At 40.6% G+C, this 18,548-nt stretch overlaps 1 protein-coding gene across 1 annotated transcript; it reads right to left on the bottom strand.

The window, feature by feature from the left end:
- Nucleotides 1–302: 302 nt before the first annotated feature.
- Nucleotides 303–18,177, bottom strand: sting1 (stimulator of interferon response cGAMP interactor 1). Its single transcript, XM_047352694.1, has 7 exons — nt 18,120–18,177; nt 16,761–16,987; nt 10,957–11,149; nt 9,736–9,844; nt 5,485–5,723; nt 1,302–1,488; nt 303–914 (listed from the first exon to the last, which is right to left on the bottom strand). The coding sequence occupies exons 2-7, from the start codon at nt 16,985–16,987 to the stop codon at nt 682–684; spliced, it is 1,188 nt and encodes a 395-aa protein (XP_047208650.1). The 5' UTR covers nt 18,120–18,177; the 3' UTR covers nt 303–681.
- Between the last annotated feature and the right edge of the window lie 371 nt (nt 18,178–18,548).

Genomic DNA, 18,548 nt, shown 5'->3' with positions numbered 1-18,548 from the left:
AGGATCAGCTAATTGAAGACACCAAGAGAGTTATCTACTGCAGGTATTATATTTAATGATTATAACCTTTTATTAGAATCTCAAAAATGCTGAACTACTCCTTTACGTTAGCTACATATTAACTGTTTAAAGCACAAGATTAATGACATTTTTCACGTGAAGCCGACACTTTACAGTGTTCTAAATAAGTCACAATTTAACTAGGAGGAATCATAGGGACAGAGGAAATTAAAGTATTGTTTGTTGGGCCCAGTAAAGTGGGTTTCTGGGAATATTTACATCACACCTTCAGTAACACATAGTCGAGGGTCCATGATGCTGTGGACTTTCTTTTATTAAATGAAGATGCAAATAGTTTTACATATTTAATTTAGCAGTGTATGTTAAGACAAATCAGGCTGTAATGGTAACATGCACAGAAAAAACAACAGTACTCCACAATGGAAAAAAACTCAACAAAAAAATATACACATGCATCTAAAAAGTTACGTTTTAAAAAAGTGTAGAATATTTTTGAGGTTCTCAAACAATTAGACCAAAATAAACAGCTGGTTTAAGAGGTCCTGATGTTTTAGGTCTTTGTGCCATCAGCAAACATTTACTCCAGAACATGAGAATTATGCCAAAAATGGTGCATGGATCAGTGTTACTCTGTCCCATGGCTGCAGTTTATGTTGCTCTCTAGTTGTAGTCAGTGTCCTCAACGGGACACCTCAGAGACTGAGGTTTCTCCAGGCTGATCATCAACGTGGGGTCTCGACTCATTGGATTTGGGTTTTGCCAGTCTTCGATCCCCACAGCATTTTTTGTCTCCAGCTGCGGAGCTGAGTTGAGACAGAACTCCTCTTTATTCTGCTGCTCCAGATGTTTCAGGATAGTTTTGGACAGGAAATGAGGGTCATCCTCGTGCTCGTCTAGAGAAGGAAGACGAATTGGGACATGCTTTTAGGGTAGTTGTTTGTTTGTAGGCTCAAACTTTTCTCCTGTTTAGCTCAATTCTTTCATATATTACTGTCACAGTTAGTGTCCAAGATCATGAAGAAGCTTTGAGAAATATTTTTCCCCAATTCCATCTAAAAGAAAACAAGTAATAACACTGACTCTCTTAAAACATGATTCCAGGCCTGAAGCTCAGAGATTAATACCAGTGTTGTTTGAGGTTTGCCACAAGACATGTAGCTGAGAAATGTAGGAACAAACGTGTACAGGAAGGTGCTCTGGTCAGATAAAATTTAAATGAAACTTCACCTACCAGTAAACTGTATGCGAGGGGGAAAACCAACACAGCAGAATTTTTCTACCTTTAAGTAGGATGAGTGTGTAGCGGTTGCGACACTCCAGCGACTGCTCCAGGATGCCCTGCAGGGTTCTGTAGAACAGAAGAACCTGCTGTCTGCGTTCACGCTGCCCAAAACCTGCGCTTCTCTCTTGGGACATGCGGTACAGTGTCAGCAGGGGGGTTGCATACTCGACGGCGCAGTCATGGGCCTGGTGACACACACATGCACACAGACCAGAAGCAGTGTTTAAATAATTATTACACAAATTTTCTGAAATGTTACTCAAAGTCCTCAAGTTGTGTTAAATAACCATCTGTTGACCAGCTGTTTGGGAATTTGAAGACCACAATATGACTAACAGAAGCATATACAAACACATGAACAATGACAGGTACTTAGATGGAAACATGTTTGCTGAAAAGATCATTTGAAAGCTTGTGACACTTTCAGATAAGTGTGATTATTCTGTTTTACATGTATAGTGCTGAGTTCTTCCTGAGTGAATTATAATGTTTAACCACAGGGTGGCGGTAATGTTATGCTGTTCAGGGAGAAACAACATGCAGGACGTGAGTTTAGAGCCTGAATTATGGGGAGAAACTTGTGCCATCAGAAACTGAATTTGAATTGCTCTGACTGAATATGTATTGGCGTAATTTGAAATTAAATGCATTGATTTGAAAATGAATTTCACTAAACTGAAACAAAATTTATTTGCTTTGAAAGGGAATTTGTTTGCTTTGAAAATTGTTTCGCTTTGTATTGAAAATTCAGTTTGATTACTTTCACTTTCAGGTCTAATTCAATTTCAGTTCCAAACTTCAGTTTTTTGAGTCACACATCCGGGTCCTTGAAGCCACAAATTAATCAAACACAGATTTATAGATTCACGGATGTCATTCATTATTGCTGTGTCCAAATTCAGGGGCTGCATCCTTTGAAGGTCGCATTTGTAGGCCGATTCATGATGAGGCGAGGAAGACTATCCAACTTCGAAGGTTCTTTCAAATGCGTCCTTCTTTTCCCCAAAATTGAAGTATGGGTCCAGTGTATCCACAAAATTAGCATATCATTAAAAGGGTCTCTAAACGAGCTATGAACCTAATCATCTGAATCAACGAGTTAACTCTAAACACCTGCAAAAGATTCCTGAGGCCTTTAAAACTCCCAGCCTGGTTCATCACTCAAAACCCCAATCATGGGTAAGAGTGCCGACCTGACTGCTGTCCAGAAGGCCACTATTGACACCCTCAAGTAAGAGGGTAAGACACAGAAAGACATTTCTGAACGAATAGGCTGTTCCCAGAGTGCTGTATCAAGGCACCTCAGTGGGAAGTCTGTGGGAAGGAAAAAGTGTGGCAGAAAACGCTGCACAACGAGAAGAGGTGACCGGACCCTGAGGAAGATTGTGGAGAAGGGCCGATTCCAGACCTTGGGGGACCTGCGGAAGCAGTGGACTGAGTCTGGAGTAGAAACATCCAGAGCCACCGTGCACAGGCGTGTGCAGGAAATTGGCTACAGGTGCCGCATTCCCCAGTCCTGGGCTACAGAGAAGCAGCACTGGACTGTTGCTCAGTGGTCCAAAGTACTTTTTTCGGATGAAAGCAAATTCTGCATGTCATTCGGAAATCAAGGTGCCAGAGTCTGGAGGAAGACTGGGGAGAAGGAAATGCCAAAATGCCAGAAGTCCAGTGTCAAGTACCCACAGTCAGTGATGGTCTGGGGTGCCGTGTCAGCTGCTGGTGTTGGTCCACTGTGTTTTATCAAGGGCAGGGTCAATGCAGCTAGCTATCAGGAGATTTTGGAGCACTTCATGCTTCCATCTGCTGAAAAGCTTTATGGAGATGAAGATTTCATTTTCAGCACGACCTGGCACCTGCTCACAGTGCCAAAACCACTGGTAAATGGTTTACTGACCATGGTATCACTGTGCTCAATTGGCCTGCCAACTCTCCTGACCTGAACCCCATAGAGAATCTGTGGGATATTGTGAAGAGAACGTTGAGAGACTCAAGACCCAACACTCTGGATGAGCTAAAGGCCGCTATCGAAGCATCCTGGGCCTCCATAAGACCTCAGCATTGCCACAGGCTGATTGCCTCCATGCCACGCCGCATTGAAGCAGTCATTTCTGCCAAAGGATTCCCGACCAAGTATTGAGTGCATAGCTGTACATGATTATTTGAAGGTTGACGTTTTTTGTATTAAAAACACTTTTCTTTTATTGATCGGATGAAATATGCTAATTTTGTGAGATAGGAATTTTGGGTTTTCATGAGCTGTATGCCAAAATCATCCGTATTAAGACAATAAAAGACCTGAAATATTTCAGTTAGTGTGCAATGAATCTAAAATATATGAATGTTACATTTTCATCATGACATTATAGAAAATAATTAACTTTATCACAATATGCTAATTTTTTGAGAAGGACCTGTATTTGCAGAGCAGACAGCGGTACTAATCTTCAGGCTCTATTTGTTCGGCTTCACAGCTCTGTGTTTCACGCTAACGCGGTTGCTAGGCAGCAGAAGTTACGCTGATGCAGAGGAAACAGACAGACATAACTCCAGCGGCACACTATGCTAATCTGGCATGTTTAGCTAATAGCTACATGTAGCATAAGTGTTGCTGTTTGACCATCATTTGTTTACATGACGCTTCTTATAGACGCTCATTTGACTTGATGATGGACATCCAAGCTCATGTATGCTGCACTGCTCCAGCTCAACATGCCGTAAAGGAAGTTTAACCTGATGTGAAACGTAAATCGATGAATCTGTGTTTGATTAATCTGTTGCTTCAAGGACCCGGATGTGTGACACAAAAAACTGAATTTTGGAACTGGATTTAATTTTAGACCTGGAAGTGAAAGTAGTCAAATACAACAAAATACATTTTAAAAGCAAACAAATTCCGTTTCAAACCATTAAATTCAGTTTCAGTTTAGTGAATTTCATTTTCAAACCAATGCATTGAATTTCAAATTACAAAATACAGATTCAGTCTGACCAATTCAAGTTTCTTCCCATACTGAATACTGAACATCGTTCATCTAAATATGGGTATATAAAGTATATATATATATATATATATATATATATATATATATATATATAAAACTAACAAAAATCCATTGTAACTATTTAATATACCTGTTTATATAATGTATACATAACTTTGTTGTCATATTTTCTATAAAACTTATAAATATCAGAATAAAACATAACTAAATAAATAACACCAACAACTTTTTCCAGCTATTTACCTTAACTGGAATTTTTTTTTTCTGTAAAACTGAGCTGATCTGTTAATGAAATTTAGTCCATGACTACTCTCAGGTTTGTTTCATGTTTTGTGTACAAAATTAGCAACTGGGTTGTGTGAGGTACTGTTTGGCCTGAGTTAAATAACCAATGTATTCCTTTTATTGAAACTCCATTTAAGCCTCGAGGTCATCAAGACAATTTAATAAAGGTTGGATAAAACATTGATTATTAAGGATTGATTATTAAGGGTCAAAACCAGATAAATCTGGTAGTTGTTACCGTACCAGTGGAAGGAGATGCCATATTTTCTAAGATTAGACCCCAAAGGTAGCATGTTTAAAGAAAAAAGAAGAGGGCCAAGAACTGAGCCCAGAGGAACCCCAAAAGAAAGAGGGGCTGACAGAAAATCTTCAGTATTAACAGAACATTCTATCTCTCAGGCAAGAACAGAACCAGTCCAACGCTGCACTTCTGAAGCCAACCAAATTTTCCAAATCAGAAATAAGAATAGTACGGTCCACAGTATTAAACTCTGCAGCAAGATTTAAAAGTAAAAGAATCACAGAGCTTCAAGAGCAATTTGCTCATGTCAACAAAATCAAATAAAGTGCTATATGAATAATTCACTTTGTTCAAAGATCTCTGATATTTGAACAACAAAGTAATTCCTTAAATCGTTCACTTCACTGTGCACTCTACAAATCTGAAATTAAGGCTGAATTTCCGCCTCCACTAGCAAAGAGAAGCTGCTGTTGGACTCTGCTCCTGCAATAGTAGAATGATAACTACAAGTTTCTCTGATTATTTTATTAAACACTGCCTCAATACATCTCTGAAACTGAGATGATCGTCTGATCTGATCATTCCCTGTTCATTTGGTGTAAAATTCTAACCAGTCATAGAAACAGTTTCAGAATTACAAGCTGTACACCTACCTTCCCACGCTCGTCCTGCACTCTGTAGACACTATGCTTGTAGACCCGGCCCCGGACTCCGGCCCTGTCTAGCTCGCTGTTTGGGAGGCTGTCATAGAATTTGATGTAATTGTCTTCCTCTTCCAGCCTGTGGGATATGTTGGTGTTAAGAGGAATGAGGATGAAGAGCTTTTGGGAGCCACGAACCCTCAAGCTGTCATGATGAGAAGCATGAAACGTATCGAAGGACTTCTCCAAACCTGGACGGGTCCATACAAACCCATTTAGATCTATACTTTCATGACAGCATTTAAATTGTAACACACTGTTAATGAAAATCAGGACAATCAAGACCATGCGTATAAAAGTATTCATATCCCTTGAATTTTATGTCATGTTACCACCGCAACAATCAATGTATTTGATTTGGATTTTATGTGATAGACCAACAAAAAATGGCAAATAATTGTTATTTGGAAGGAAAATGATAAGTGGTTTCAAAATAAAACACCTCCAAGTGTGATATTCAGTCACCTTTTCCATGATACTCCTAAATGAAATGGAGTCCATCTGTGTGTAATTTAATCTTTGTATAAATCCAGCTGTTCTGTGAAGGCCTCTGTAGCAACTATCAAATTCCAACCCTTTTTTAGTCGCGTCTGGGAGTGGGGGATCAAGGTACTAACATGCTCCAAAAAGTAATGTAAGTTTGGAGACGCTCCCATTTATTAAATTGAAGTTGGTCACTGAATGTGATCCAAAATCCAGAGTGGCAACATGCAAAATAGATGGTAAATATTGTCAAAATGTGGATATGATGGAGCCTAACCGGCATACAACTGAGAGCGGTAAAAACCGTATAACCTTCCAACACCCAACCACCCCCTTTCACCGTAACACCTAAATAGATTTCCCCCCACACTACCACCAATGGTAGAGTGAAATACAGGTCAGAGTGTCAATTCACACATAAACCAAACACTGCCACCAAACCAAACTGAATTTTCAAAACCAAATAAGACAGACCCAAACTATGACCAAACACCAAAAACTTCAAATGGCTCCTATACACCGGCCCATATTGTGTAGACAGCACAATTCAACAAACACCAAAAAAGGAGCAACAAAAGTGTATCGTTCCAAGCATCTTCCATTTTCTTCTCCTGCTTCAAAGGGCTTCTTGAAGGAGGAAGATTTTGGATATGGGCCTTTCTAACTGGCCCGTCTTCGTCTTTATCTGTACGGCACGCACCAGTCCTTTTTATCTGGATAAGTATTTGTAATTCTTCCCAGAATCCAGAAAACACGAGGAGCGATGTGATCCATAAAAACCACGATGTCACCAACAGTAAAATTTATTTGAGGCTTGGACCACTTCTGTCTCTCCTGCAACAATAGTAAATCTTCCTTGGTCCATCTTTTCCAGAACAGGTCTGAGATGTACTGCACCAGCCTCCAACATCTTCTCAGGTAAACATCACTTTCTTGAAAGGCACCAGGAGCAAGAGTAAGTCTTCCTTTGAGCAGCAGAATGTGATTTGGTGTTAGAGCCTCCAAGTCATTTACATCATCTGAAACCTTTGTAATGGGACGATCATTGAGGATGGCATCCACTTCACAAAGAATGGTCTGAAACTTTCATTATTCAAGGTCTGTTTGTGAAGAACAGAAAATGACACCTTTCTGACCATTTTGATGAGCCGTTCCCACACTCCTCTATGATGAGATGCGGCAGGCGTGTTGAAAATCCAGTCAATCTCCTTTGCAAGCAGTGTTTGGCAGATTTTTGCATGATCTATAGCTGCCAAAGCTTCTCTCAATTCACGCTCTGCACCAGCAAAATTGGTGCCATTGTCAGATCTTATTTGACGAACTGATCCTCCACGACCTACAAAACATCTGATGGCATTAATACAGGAGTCAGTTGTTAGTGAATGAGCTACCTCCAAATGTACAGCTCGACTGGCCATGCATGTAAAAATAACACCATATCTCCTAACAATTGCACGCCCTCTCTTGACCTCAGTGGGCCCAAAATAATCCACACCTACATTGGTAAAAGGTAGAAAGTCTGGGCAGACTCCGGTGGCATATCTACCTTTTTCTGCTCTGCTGGTTGTCCTCTGTAGTGTCTGCACACAATACATTCTGATAATATTTTTCTACAGGCTGAATTGGCACTGGTAATCCAGTCTGTTCCTCTGAGGGCTGAATGCATATGATTTCTTCCTGCATGTCCCAGCTGCTGATGTAGGTCTTGCAGGATAAGTTTGGATGCATGGTGGCTTTTAGAGAAGATAACAGGATGTTTCTGTTCCTGAGATAGGGTTGAACAACTAAGCCTACCACCCACTCTCAGTAAACCTTGCTGTAATACTGGATCAAGCATATAGATTTTGCTTGTGTTCTTCACAACAAATGCTCCACTCTGCAAATCTCAAATTTCTTCTCTGAAGCTTGCATGTTCTACCCTGGAGATGTCCTTTACTGAAAGTGTTTGTTCACAAAAAGCAGCTCTATTCTTTATCATCTCCTCTTCTATCCCCTCCATTGCTGCAGAAGAGTCAGTAGAGGGAAGGCATCAACTCTTTCCTCTTCCTACTCAAGCTCAGCAGAATGACCTTCAACTTGAGCAACCAAGCAACTGAAGTCTTAAGTTTGGCCCAGCTTGTTAAATAATGCACAAGCCTGGTAGTGAAATCTTTTGGCTGTGTGTCAATGGCATTTACCAGGACATCCCTCTTCCCTTCTGAGTCCTCAGAACAAACAGGCTGGGATTCAAAAGGCTTTGGCCACTCCTGTTCTGGCCTTCTAAGAAAGTCAGTGCCATTTATCCACCTCTGACAGGCCATACAGTCTTCTGCAGTCAGACCTCTGGAGGATTGGACTTGGAGCTGAGGTACCTCCACTGAAATACATATGTAGCCTCTCTTATTGCGGCCACTCTATTTGCAACAAAGTTGTGAAATTGTTTGGTGTTATTATTTATGTATCTCAGCACCATCTGGCTGTCTATCCAAAAGCATGAGCAATTTAGCTAGATAGAGAGCTCCTTCTTCACATCCTATCGAGGCGAGGAATTGTTTGCTTTAATGGAGCCACTTGAGCCTTTTCAAGCATGAATGCCAGGTGCACATTTCTTCTTTCGCCATGCAGCCTTAAGTAAGAGACTGTCCCATATCCATGGTCACTGTCATCTGCAAAACTTTATAACCTCCCAACACCCAACCATGCTGACCTTTCACCTTAACACCTATATAGATTTTTCCACACACCGCCACCAATGGAGTGTTAGTCTAAATATAAACCAAACACTGCCACCAAACTAAACTGAATTGTCAAAACCAAATAAGACAGACCCAAACTATGCCCAAACACCAAAACTACAAATGGCTCCTATAGCCTCAGAGTTTGTTTTTTTTAGAAACATTAGCAAACAAACAGCATCGTGAGGACCAAGGAACACTGCAGACAGGTCAGGGATGAAATGTAAAGTAGGAGTTAGGTTATAAAAAATGTTCCAAGCTTTAAACACCCATAGAGCACTGCTGAATCCTTAATCTGAAAATGGAAAAAGTATGGCACAACTGCAAACATACACATGGCTGTCCACCTAAACTGATAGAGACCGATGGTAACTCTGGAGGAGCTGTGCAGATCCACAGCTCTGTTGACAGGACAACTATTAGTTGTGTACTTCTCAAATCTGACCCCTTTGGAAGGAGCTGACACTAAACATCTGCCCGAACACAACAGCATCATTAAGACATGGTTGTGACAGCATGCTGTGGGGATGCTATTCTTCAGCGGGATAGGGAAGTTAATCACAGTTGATGGGAAGACGGATGGAGCTAAATATTCTGGAAGGAAACCTGTTAAGAGTGCTGCTAGACATTTGCGACTCCAGGTGAAATTTGACTTTTAGCAGGACAGCGTGCCTTAACATACTGCCAGGGCTACACAACAACTAGCAGCTTTGACTACTGTAAAATGTGCTTCTACAACATATTGACTCCGCAGTCTAAACACAAATGCATGCCACATTTTCCAGATTTTTATTTGTAAAGGATATAGAAAATCATGAACCCTGCTTTTTCTCCTTCATAATTATTTACTGCTTTGTGTTGGTCTATGACATAAAATCCAAATAAAATGCATTGAAGTTTTGGGCTGTAACATGACAAAATGCGGAAATGTCCCAGGAGTATGAATGCATTTGCAAGGCAGAGTGAGTCTATAGTTTGTGTGTGTGTGCTCTGCTCTGTTACTGACATGGAAGCACCAGCTGCAGGTAACCAAGGTAGAAGGACCAAGCCAGGCCGTGTGCCACGTTCATTTTCCTCTCCTCACAGATGTCTGACACCTCCACCTCAGATGGACCCTGCACTTCCAGACACAAGCACAGCACCTCAGCTCAGGAGAAATCTCAGGCATTTGGGCAACTAAGCTGCCCTTTTATGTGTAGCACAGATATAGTTTTATCCACAATTAAGTAGCAAAATAAAAGAGCAGAAACACCTGCTCCTGATTTTTTTATTAAAGGGTACAAAGTTATACAAAGTAAACAAGCCTGGTTCCATGTGAAAAGATAGTTGCTCCCTAAACCTAATAACTGATTGTACCACCTTTGGCTGCAACAAATTTAATCACAAATTTAAAATAAGTGGTAAGACTGTGTCTTCTACATCACTGTAGAGGAATTTTGTCCTAATCTTCTTTGCAGAATTGTTTAATTTATCAGAATTAGACAGCCTGTTTGAGGTTATGCTACAGCATCTCAAATGGATTTAATTCCAGACTTTGAATAACCTCCAAAACCCTCTCTTTTAGCCATTTATGAGTGGACCTGTTTGTGTGATTTGCATCATTATCCTGCTGCACAACTCAAGGGAGCCTAAGCTTAATGTCAGATACAGATTTTCTATCAGAGAGCAGAATTCATGATTCCATCAATTACAGCAAGTTGTCCAGGTCCTGAGGCAGCAACACAGCCCAGACCATCACACCACCTCCACCATGTTTGAATGCTGGTATGATGTTCTTTTTCTGAAATGCTGTTAGTCTTCCAACAAATACAACAGGAGGCACATCATGCAAGACATTTTGCCCAGGCCACCGCTGGGAAGGAGCAATGCTATTTTCACAGAGGACCTGGTTGGTTTGCATAGCTTTTTTAGGATTTGAAACTCCATTTTGTATTTACTCAGGTTATGTTTGTCTGACATTACAGTTTGTTTGATGATCAGAACCATGTAAGTATGACATAAAAGCGAAAACAGAAGAAATCTCTGAGGGTAAAAATACTTGTACTACATATGCAACACTGTACTTGTGGCCCTGGTGGACTGAATGAGATAAGGCTTAGAAAACCTGAAAAGACTATACCTGTTTTTGTATACTGCAGCCTACATGATGTCTCCAAACATTTACATATTTTAGTCTTTTTCTTTGGTAATAAAACTCCTGTGTGTATGTGTGAAGTCTGAATCTCACCAGGACTCCCAGGCTTTTGAACAGCGTATAAAGCACAGAAACCAGAACAATGAGCTCCCAGCTTTGGCCGTTGTGCAAGAGAGAGTGTCTAGTCATGTACAGCAGGAGACCGGCCATTGCTGCTGCCAGCAGAGTCTTACCCCCCAATCCACAGGCTGGCAGAATGTGGCCGAGGAATGATCGGCCTTGATACCTGACACAAACAGAAAGTCAAGAAGGAAACCATAGAGAAGAATTTTAAGTCAAAGAATACATGGCAGAAACATGTACAATGTCTTGCGCAATAATACTATTTCATTTGTTTTAATTTAAAGCATGGTGTTTATTTGTATTCTCCCCTTTTACTCTTTTACCCATTAACAAAGTCCTTTGCCTTATTGCTTTCAGAGGTCACCTAATTAGTCTTGTTCCAGCTAAGCTGACAAGCTGAGCAAGGACAGTATTAATCAGAGAAACAGCCAAGAGGTCCATGGTTGCTCTGGAGGAGCTGCAGAGATCCACGGCTCAGGTGTGAAGATCTTTGGACACATCAATTATAAGTTTTGCTCTCCACAAATCTGACCATTGAGGAGGAGAATCCAGGTGAAAGCATTGTGAAAAGAAAGTAACAAGAAGTCCCATTTAAAGCTTGCAACAGGCCATGTGGGGGACACAGTAAGCATGTGAAACAAGGTGCTCTGTTCTGATTAGGCCAACATTTACATTTTAGCCAACATGTAGAATGTATCAGCTTCCTCCCCGCCATACCGCCTGCCGGTGGTTGGAATCTCCGCCCGCTGGTGTACTTGTGGTTCTCGGTGTCCGGGGCCGGGTGCTTTGGTGTGTGCTGGCTCACTCCCGGTGGCTGCTTGCCGGGGCCTGGCCCCATGGGCTCTGTCGGGCCTGTGCTTGGGGGGTGGTGTGTCCCGGGGTCTTGGGACTCTGGGTCCATGGCTTGATCTGCTCGGGCGTGGACGGCTGCCGGCGGGGCCTGTGGGCTCGTTGCTGCGGCTCCCTGGGGCTCCCTGGGGCTTCTGCACTGTCGCTGCTGGGTGGTTCCCCTGGGACTCTCCACTGCTCTTTTCTGGGGGGGTTGCGGTAGTCCCGGCGGTGGTTCTCCTGGGGTTCCTGTGCTTTGGGGGGCCTTTAGATGTCTGTGGCTCGGATCTCCTCAGTGTCCGTCCAGGGATCATGGAGCAGGCCTGTGGGTCCTCACACTCGCTATTGCATATTTTTGTGGAGAAACCTTGTATACAAAAGCGCGTCCACACTCATACTCACAGGTGTTAAGCTTCAGGTGTTGACAGATACACAGATGTTCTATATTGGGCTGCACCTCTCACTAAGTACATTTTATATTCAGAATTACCGTGTACTATTTTGTAAAAAAAAAGACAAAAAAAACCCAGCTACAGGTGTATAAGCAATCAGGGTGTAATCTTGTACTCTTCATCCTTCTTTCTTTCCTCCACTCTTTCCTCCTTTTCTCCCCTTTTTCCCCCATCTCTCTCTTTTTTGAGCTTCTTTTTTCCTTTTCATTTCAGTCTCCGTGTCCGTAACAATTGAAATATTCCCAAAGAAGTTTATAATAAAGTTTCTTTTATAAATATCAAGCAGAGCTTTAAAGCATTACCTGTGATGCTCCGCTTGTGAAAATAAATGTGTTGGGCAATTTCTTGGCACTCAGACAACAATTCTGAACGATACTCTGCCGGACAGGACACAATAAAAAAAAAAAAAAAAGAATGTGTGACAAAAAAACTAACACTGCACTCCTTCCTGAAAACATCATCCAAAAGACAGCAGTGATCATTCTGAGGGGTTGGTTTCTTTAGCAGGGATAAGAAAGCTAGTCACAGATCACGGAAAGATTCTGGAAAAAAAACAAAAACATTTAGCTGCAAAAGACTTGAGGTTAATCTTCCAGCAGGTAAGAGATGCTGAACATAAAGACAAAGCTACCCTGGAATGGAAAGTGTTATACTGGATAGTAAATAGTCCAGGTCTAAATCCAATTGAGTCTGTAGCAAGACTTGAAAGCTGATATTCACAGATGCTCTCCATCTCATATGATTGAGTTTGAGATTTTAGCAAAGAAGATATTGCAAACAGTTGCATAAAATGGAGAAAGCTGAAAGAGACGTACTCCTAAAGATGTAACTACAGTGAAAGGTGGTTCTTTTGAAAAATGAATATCTTTTTCTGCCTATGCATAATTATTTACTACTTTGTGTTGGTAAATGTTAGCTCTTCTAAAATGACGTTCTAGTGCAAAGTGATGTAGGGAAACGTACTACCCTGCTTATGGTGGGTCTAACCTCAGCTTTTGATACGGTCGACCACCAGATCTTGCTTGATAGGCTGTGGTACGGGGCTGGTGTATTAAGATTTGTTCATGTCTATCTGATTGTTAATTTTGTGTGGCTGCTTTAAATTCTCGGTCTTCTTGAAGTCCACTTCATTATGGTTTACAGTAGGGTTTGGTTTTGGGTTCCTTGTGTTGGGACCCACAGCCATGGTTACAACATGAAAGTCCGGTACGAACTTTTCTGGAACTTTCAACGTAAATCGCATTAACCTACTTCCAGCACAGCCAGGAAAAGGGGTTAACAGTGGGGTTCCCATGACGTCACTGTCGAAATAAAACCCCACTTTTGCAGAGATCCTTTCTCTTCCACACTGGTCCCCTGCGGACCTGGACAGGAGGGACACAGCGCACTAATGTCTCTTTGCAGGCAAACAGACATAACTCTTCAAACTGGATCTAAGAGTGTCATACGATCATGCGATCATATGCACTAAGTCAAGTAGAAATTAATTGCTGTTTGTGTATCCAGTATTCATTCATGAACGGGAGTAATTAAGGTACAAGCGTGGCTTGACTTTTCTCTCTGAGGTTTACAGAATCAAACTGTGTTCCAGAGAGTTCCCAGCAGAGACCCTGTCTCTACGACGCTGAGTGGAGCAGTTTTCCTGGTCTGAAGGAAGGACAACGGGACCGCATCACCGTGGCTACAGCAGTAACCTGCAGTTTGGCCGGCCGACAGAACGAGCCGCCCCACCCCACAGCTACGGAGGTTAGCTGCAGTTAACCCTTTGTTCACTGTGGATGCTTTCTTCAACTTCGTCGCCCGGACAACTTTTCCTCAGCACGGTTCACCTGAGAGGTTAGGTTTGGGCAGAGAGAAGTAGTTTAGAATTAAATAATCTAAACCTTATTTTTGTTTTATGAAGTTTGGTTTTGTTTGTGTTGAAACTCAGCCATCTTAGTGCTAGCAGATTATCTGTAAGCACATGTGCTCAGTTTATGTGTTCTGTTTTTTTTTTTTTTTTAAGCTAAGACAAACTTTATTTAAAGGGTGATTTTAAACACAGAAGATCGGCCATAACGCGCCATCTGTGCTTATGCATTTTAACCCCTTTTATTAGTGGTATTTTAAAGGTATGTGTTTGATTCTGATGATAAGCTATAAGCTTCTTTTGTTAGCTTCAACCGCTAACGGCTAAGAACACGTGCTTGCCTGCCAAATAATATTTACCCAAAAAGGTTGTTAGTTTTCAGTCCAGTAAAATAATATTTCCCTAAATATTATTTAACCAAACTTGAAAACTAAGTAAACCCCATTAAGCCCCATTTTCCCAGAAAGATTTGGTTTTTTCAGAGTAATATTTCCTTAAATATTATTTTACTGTTTCCTTAATGATATTTCTTTAAATATTATTTTAATACATAAAGGCAGCTAATTAAACACCATTGAGAATTAGTCATCCAGAAGGTTTGTTTTATTCAGCAAATCATTCTTAAAATATTATTTAATTAAAGTAATATTTTATCTGATCTTGCATTGTGAATGGTTGTCTAAAGGTATGCTGATTATTGCCTAAGTTACTTCCAAGACTAACTTAACTTCATTTCCAGATACTTCAAGATAATCCTTGGTTCTCAAACATAAATAACATTGCATGGTAATGTTGCATCACTCTTTCAGTCATGATTTTAACCATCTTTAATCAACTTGTTTATAGTGTACATAGCCCATTAGTCTTCATTATTCTTTAATTCTGCTTGGTAGTTTAGTTGGATTGTTTTAGCATGGTGAAGAGTTTCTTGATTGAAATATGTTTGACTTTGAGTTGACTTATTTTTGTTAAATTGTTGTATTTTAAGACATTTTGTGAATTGATTCCGTGTGTGTGCAGAGTTTTGCTGTTCAATGTCAGAGCTTATCTCATCCCTTTCTATTTTGTCCTAATACCACCGCCTTACTGGGCTGGTATTCACAGGAAAACCCTTAAAAGACCGAAATATTATTTAATAAAATATTAAAATATTAATATTAAATAATATATTCATAATTACAACATTCTTGGCGTCGCTGGGTGGGCATTATGAACAGCTTGCACTGTACATATATGAGAATGAATAAACCACAACTGCCCATTATTGATGCACCGGGTGATGAGCTTAAAACCAGCTGTCACTGATCACAATAGGACTCAAAACATCAGAGTTCTAACATCAGATGTCATTGATTATATTTAAGAAAAATTATAACTGGTGACATTCCAGGAGGTCACAATTTTAGACTTTTGTCAAAATTAATAACTCCAATAATATCTCCTTGCTAGTAACAATCAACTCTGCTACATAGACAAAATTTTAGATGTTCTGACTCATTCTGGTTTGTTCTGTGTAAGCATTAACTTGAGACTTGGTTTAACTTCAGTTAACCTCACTGTCCAGACAGTTGCTGCACATCTGTATCCAAAGGCTGTGTTTTGTGTAAGACCACAATTTGAAACTGAATTAACTTTGCAGTTAATTTAGTATCTAACCTAAGATTTTTGATGCATGTATCCATTCAGGAACTTTATAGTTTGTTTTATGTTTTGGAAGAACAGGATTTATTGCCAGATTAAATCCCAAATTTAATCTAATCCACCCTGCCATAAAGGGGGGTGTCAAAAGCCAAATAGCAAGTATTACCCTTAGGAGGTGTAGCAATATTCTTTTTCCTTTGCATTTTAAACATAATCCACCCTGCCATATAGGGGGGTGAAGAATCACTAAAATCACAAATATCCTTAGAGAAAGGAGTAGCATTGTAACACTGAGAGCATAGTGTTGTCATAAGTCACTGGTTGAATGGTCAACTGTGCACCCGTTTTACACTCATACAAATGTTTGCAATATATGTATAGTCAAAGATACATATATAACTGGACATACATTTGTTAGATGTTGCTTTTAGCAATATTCTCTGGACCTCTTCTCCAGAATGAGATGCTTCAGATGTTGGTCCGGTCTCCAACGTGAAAGCAAATGGAGGGCTGTCTCATACTCTGTTATATAGTGGACTGTGGCCTCAGAGCTGCGATGCCACCGTCCTATCAGCCACAGTTGCCACTGGGATTTGTAGTAACGGACTGTCCTGGGATACAAAATGGCCGAAAATGGCGGAAGACCTGGTAGCGTCCAGCAACGTGCAAATGGTCCAATATTCAGCAAACAAGTGGTCTAACAAATGTGACAAAAAGCGAAAAGGTTCAAGGAAAATAAATACTTATGCCGAGCCCAATGCTTATTAGCAATGCACTTAGGTCTGTTAGATGTCCCTAACTGCCAGATGTTTTCTACATTTAAGAATCAGTGACTTTGTGAACTGAGCTTGAAGTACAAACTCAGTAAAATGTCTTTATGTATTGACATGCCTAAATAATAGGAAGTCATTAAAGGAGCCATAAAAGGAAGTGTGGAAGCTTCTGAAATGCAATAAAACAGTATACAGAGCTGAAATTTAATGCAGACCCCAAAACAGCCTAACCTTGTGTTTGAATGGTGTAGCACCTCCTCGGCCAGCAGACACAATCCATGCAGCAGAGGCCCAAGGGTCACAATTAGTGCTGCTAAAGCTACGAGGTTTATTAGCCTACCAGGAGACATAAGCAGGATTCCCCCGACTGCTATGGTAGCCAGCAATGCAGCACACATTTTTGGTAAACTCCCACGGGGTCGAGGAATGAGAGCATCCTCATCTCGAAGACAATACATCTGATCAAAAAAGAAAAGAAGTCAGTGTTTTTAGTCAGGACTCAGTGTGATAAAGAAAATGTTTTGATTTTTCATAAACTCGAATCAGGTCAAACACCACAGTTTCTGACTTTCATAACCTCTCCACTGGTTCTCTCTTTCAGCTGTTAATTGATCTCCAGGTGCAGAGAAGGCTGCAAAACGGATGTGTTGAGGCACGTAGGGAAGTGGAAAGTTAATCATATTTTGCAAACAAGCAAGCATATGCTGTAAGGTGTGTCTGTACTATTGCTCTGCTGAACTGTAGCCACATTCAAAGCTTTTCGCCTATAGCTCTTCAGGAATAAACCTTCGCTGCTGGCAAACTTTGCTTTCTTTGGTGTTTTTTATTGAGTTGGCTAAAGAAATAGGAAAAATGTTTGACTCTATTACATTCTGTGGAAATAAAATGCCCAAAGAGTCAATTTAAATGATTCATTTTCTGAGTTTTTTTATTAATTCGTGGCTCAACAAGCAACAAAGGAAATCATTATAACTGCTTTCTCTTTTGATGTCAAGACTCACTGGAATAGTTTGCCAAATGAAATTATAACATGTAGTAGTTTTAAAATGTTTGCACATCTGTGCAAATGACTATTAACTAAGCAAATCTCAACCCATGAGTGATGAATGCATGTGGATGAAACCATAGTGAGGTGCAGACCATGATTTATTGGATATTTACAGTGAGTAAAGAAATCTAATTTCCAGTTTTCCAGTTTTATATACTGGTTTATCATCCAATCACAGTCTCTGTTGAATTATATTTAATTAACATAAACCTGTCCAGGGACCACAGTTGGTAATAAACATTTCTGCTACAACCTGGCACCATGCGTTCTTCCATTTAAAAAGGTCAGTGAAATGTGCAATGTCCCTGTCTAAATAACAACGTAATCATAATTCCTCTGAAAGTGGCCTAGAAGTGGACTATAAAAGCAGAACTATTTCTTAAGAACACTGAAATAAAGTGTGGCAAGAGTGTAACACAGTGGTGTAGTTCTACCAACCTTAGATTTCTGTGTCTCACTCCTCTGTGATATATGGCAGTCTATCAACACTAAAAGTTTATTGCTAAGCTAAGAAAGACAAAAGAGTGAATGCCAGGACTCACCTTCGTCCGTCTGGTTCCTCAGTCTGAAAGAACTGAAGAGATGTGTGCTTTGAGCTCCCTCTGCAAGTCCTATTCTGACTCCACCCCTCTCAACCACTTTCAGTTTCAGTTTCTGCTAAGCATACGCCTAGATTTGTTTTCTTTTTAATTACTTGGAAGCAGGTTTCTCCAGCATGGATCACCTTATTAGGACACGACTGTATTAAGTCAGTTGTGAGTTATGAGAAATGATAGAACTAAGTCCTATGGTTACTTAATGTTTGCAGTGCCTTACAAAGGTATTCACACCCCTTGAGCCTTGTTTTTTACACTTTACAGCCATACGTTTCAACAGTCAGTCAGTCATTTTCTACCACTTATTCCATAGTGGGTCGTGGGGGAGCTGGTGCCTATCTCCAGCAGTCTATGGGCGAGAGGCGGGGTACACCC

The sequence above is a fragment of the Girardinichthys multiradiatus genome, chromosome 23 (assembly GCF_021462225.1).
Source record: "Girardinichthys multiradiatus isolate DD_20200921_A chromosome 23, DD_fGirMul_XY1, whole genome shotgun sequence".
Lineage (NCBI taxonomy): Eukaryota > Metazoa > Chordata > Actinopteri > Cyprinodontiformes > Goodeidae > Girardinichthys > Girardinichthys multiradiatus.
Note: the sequence above shows the minus strand (reverse complement) of the source record. Positions and strands in the feature narration are given on the sequence as shown.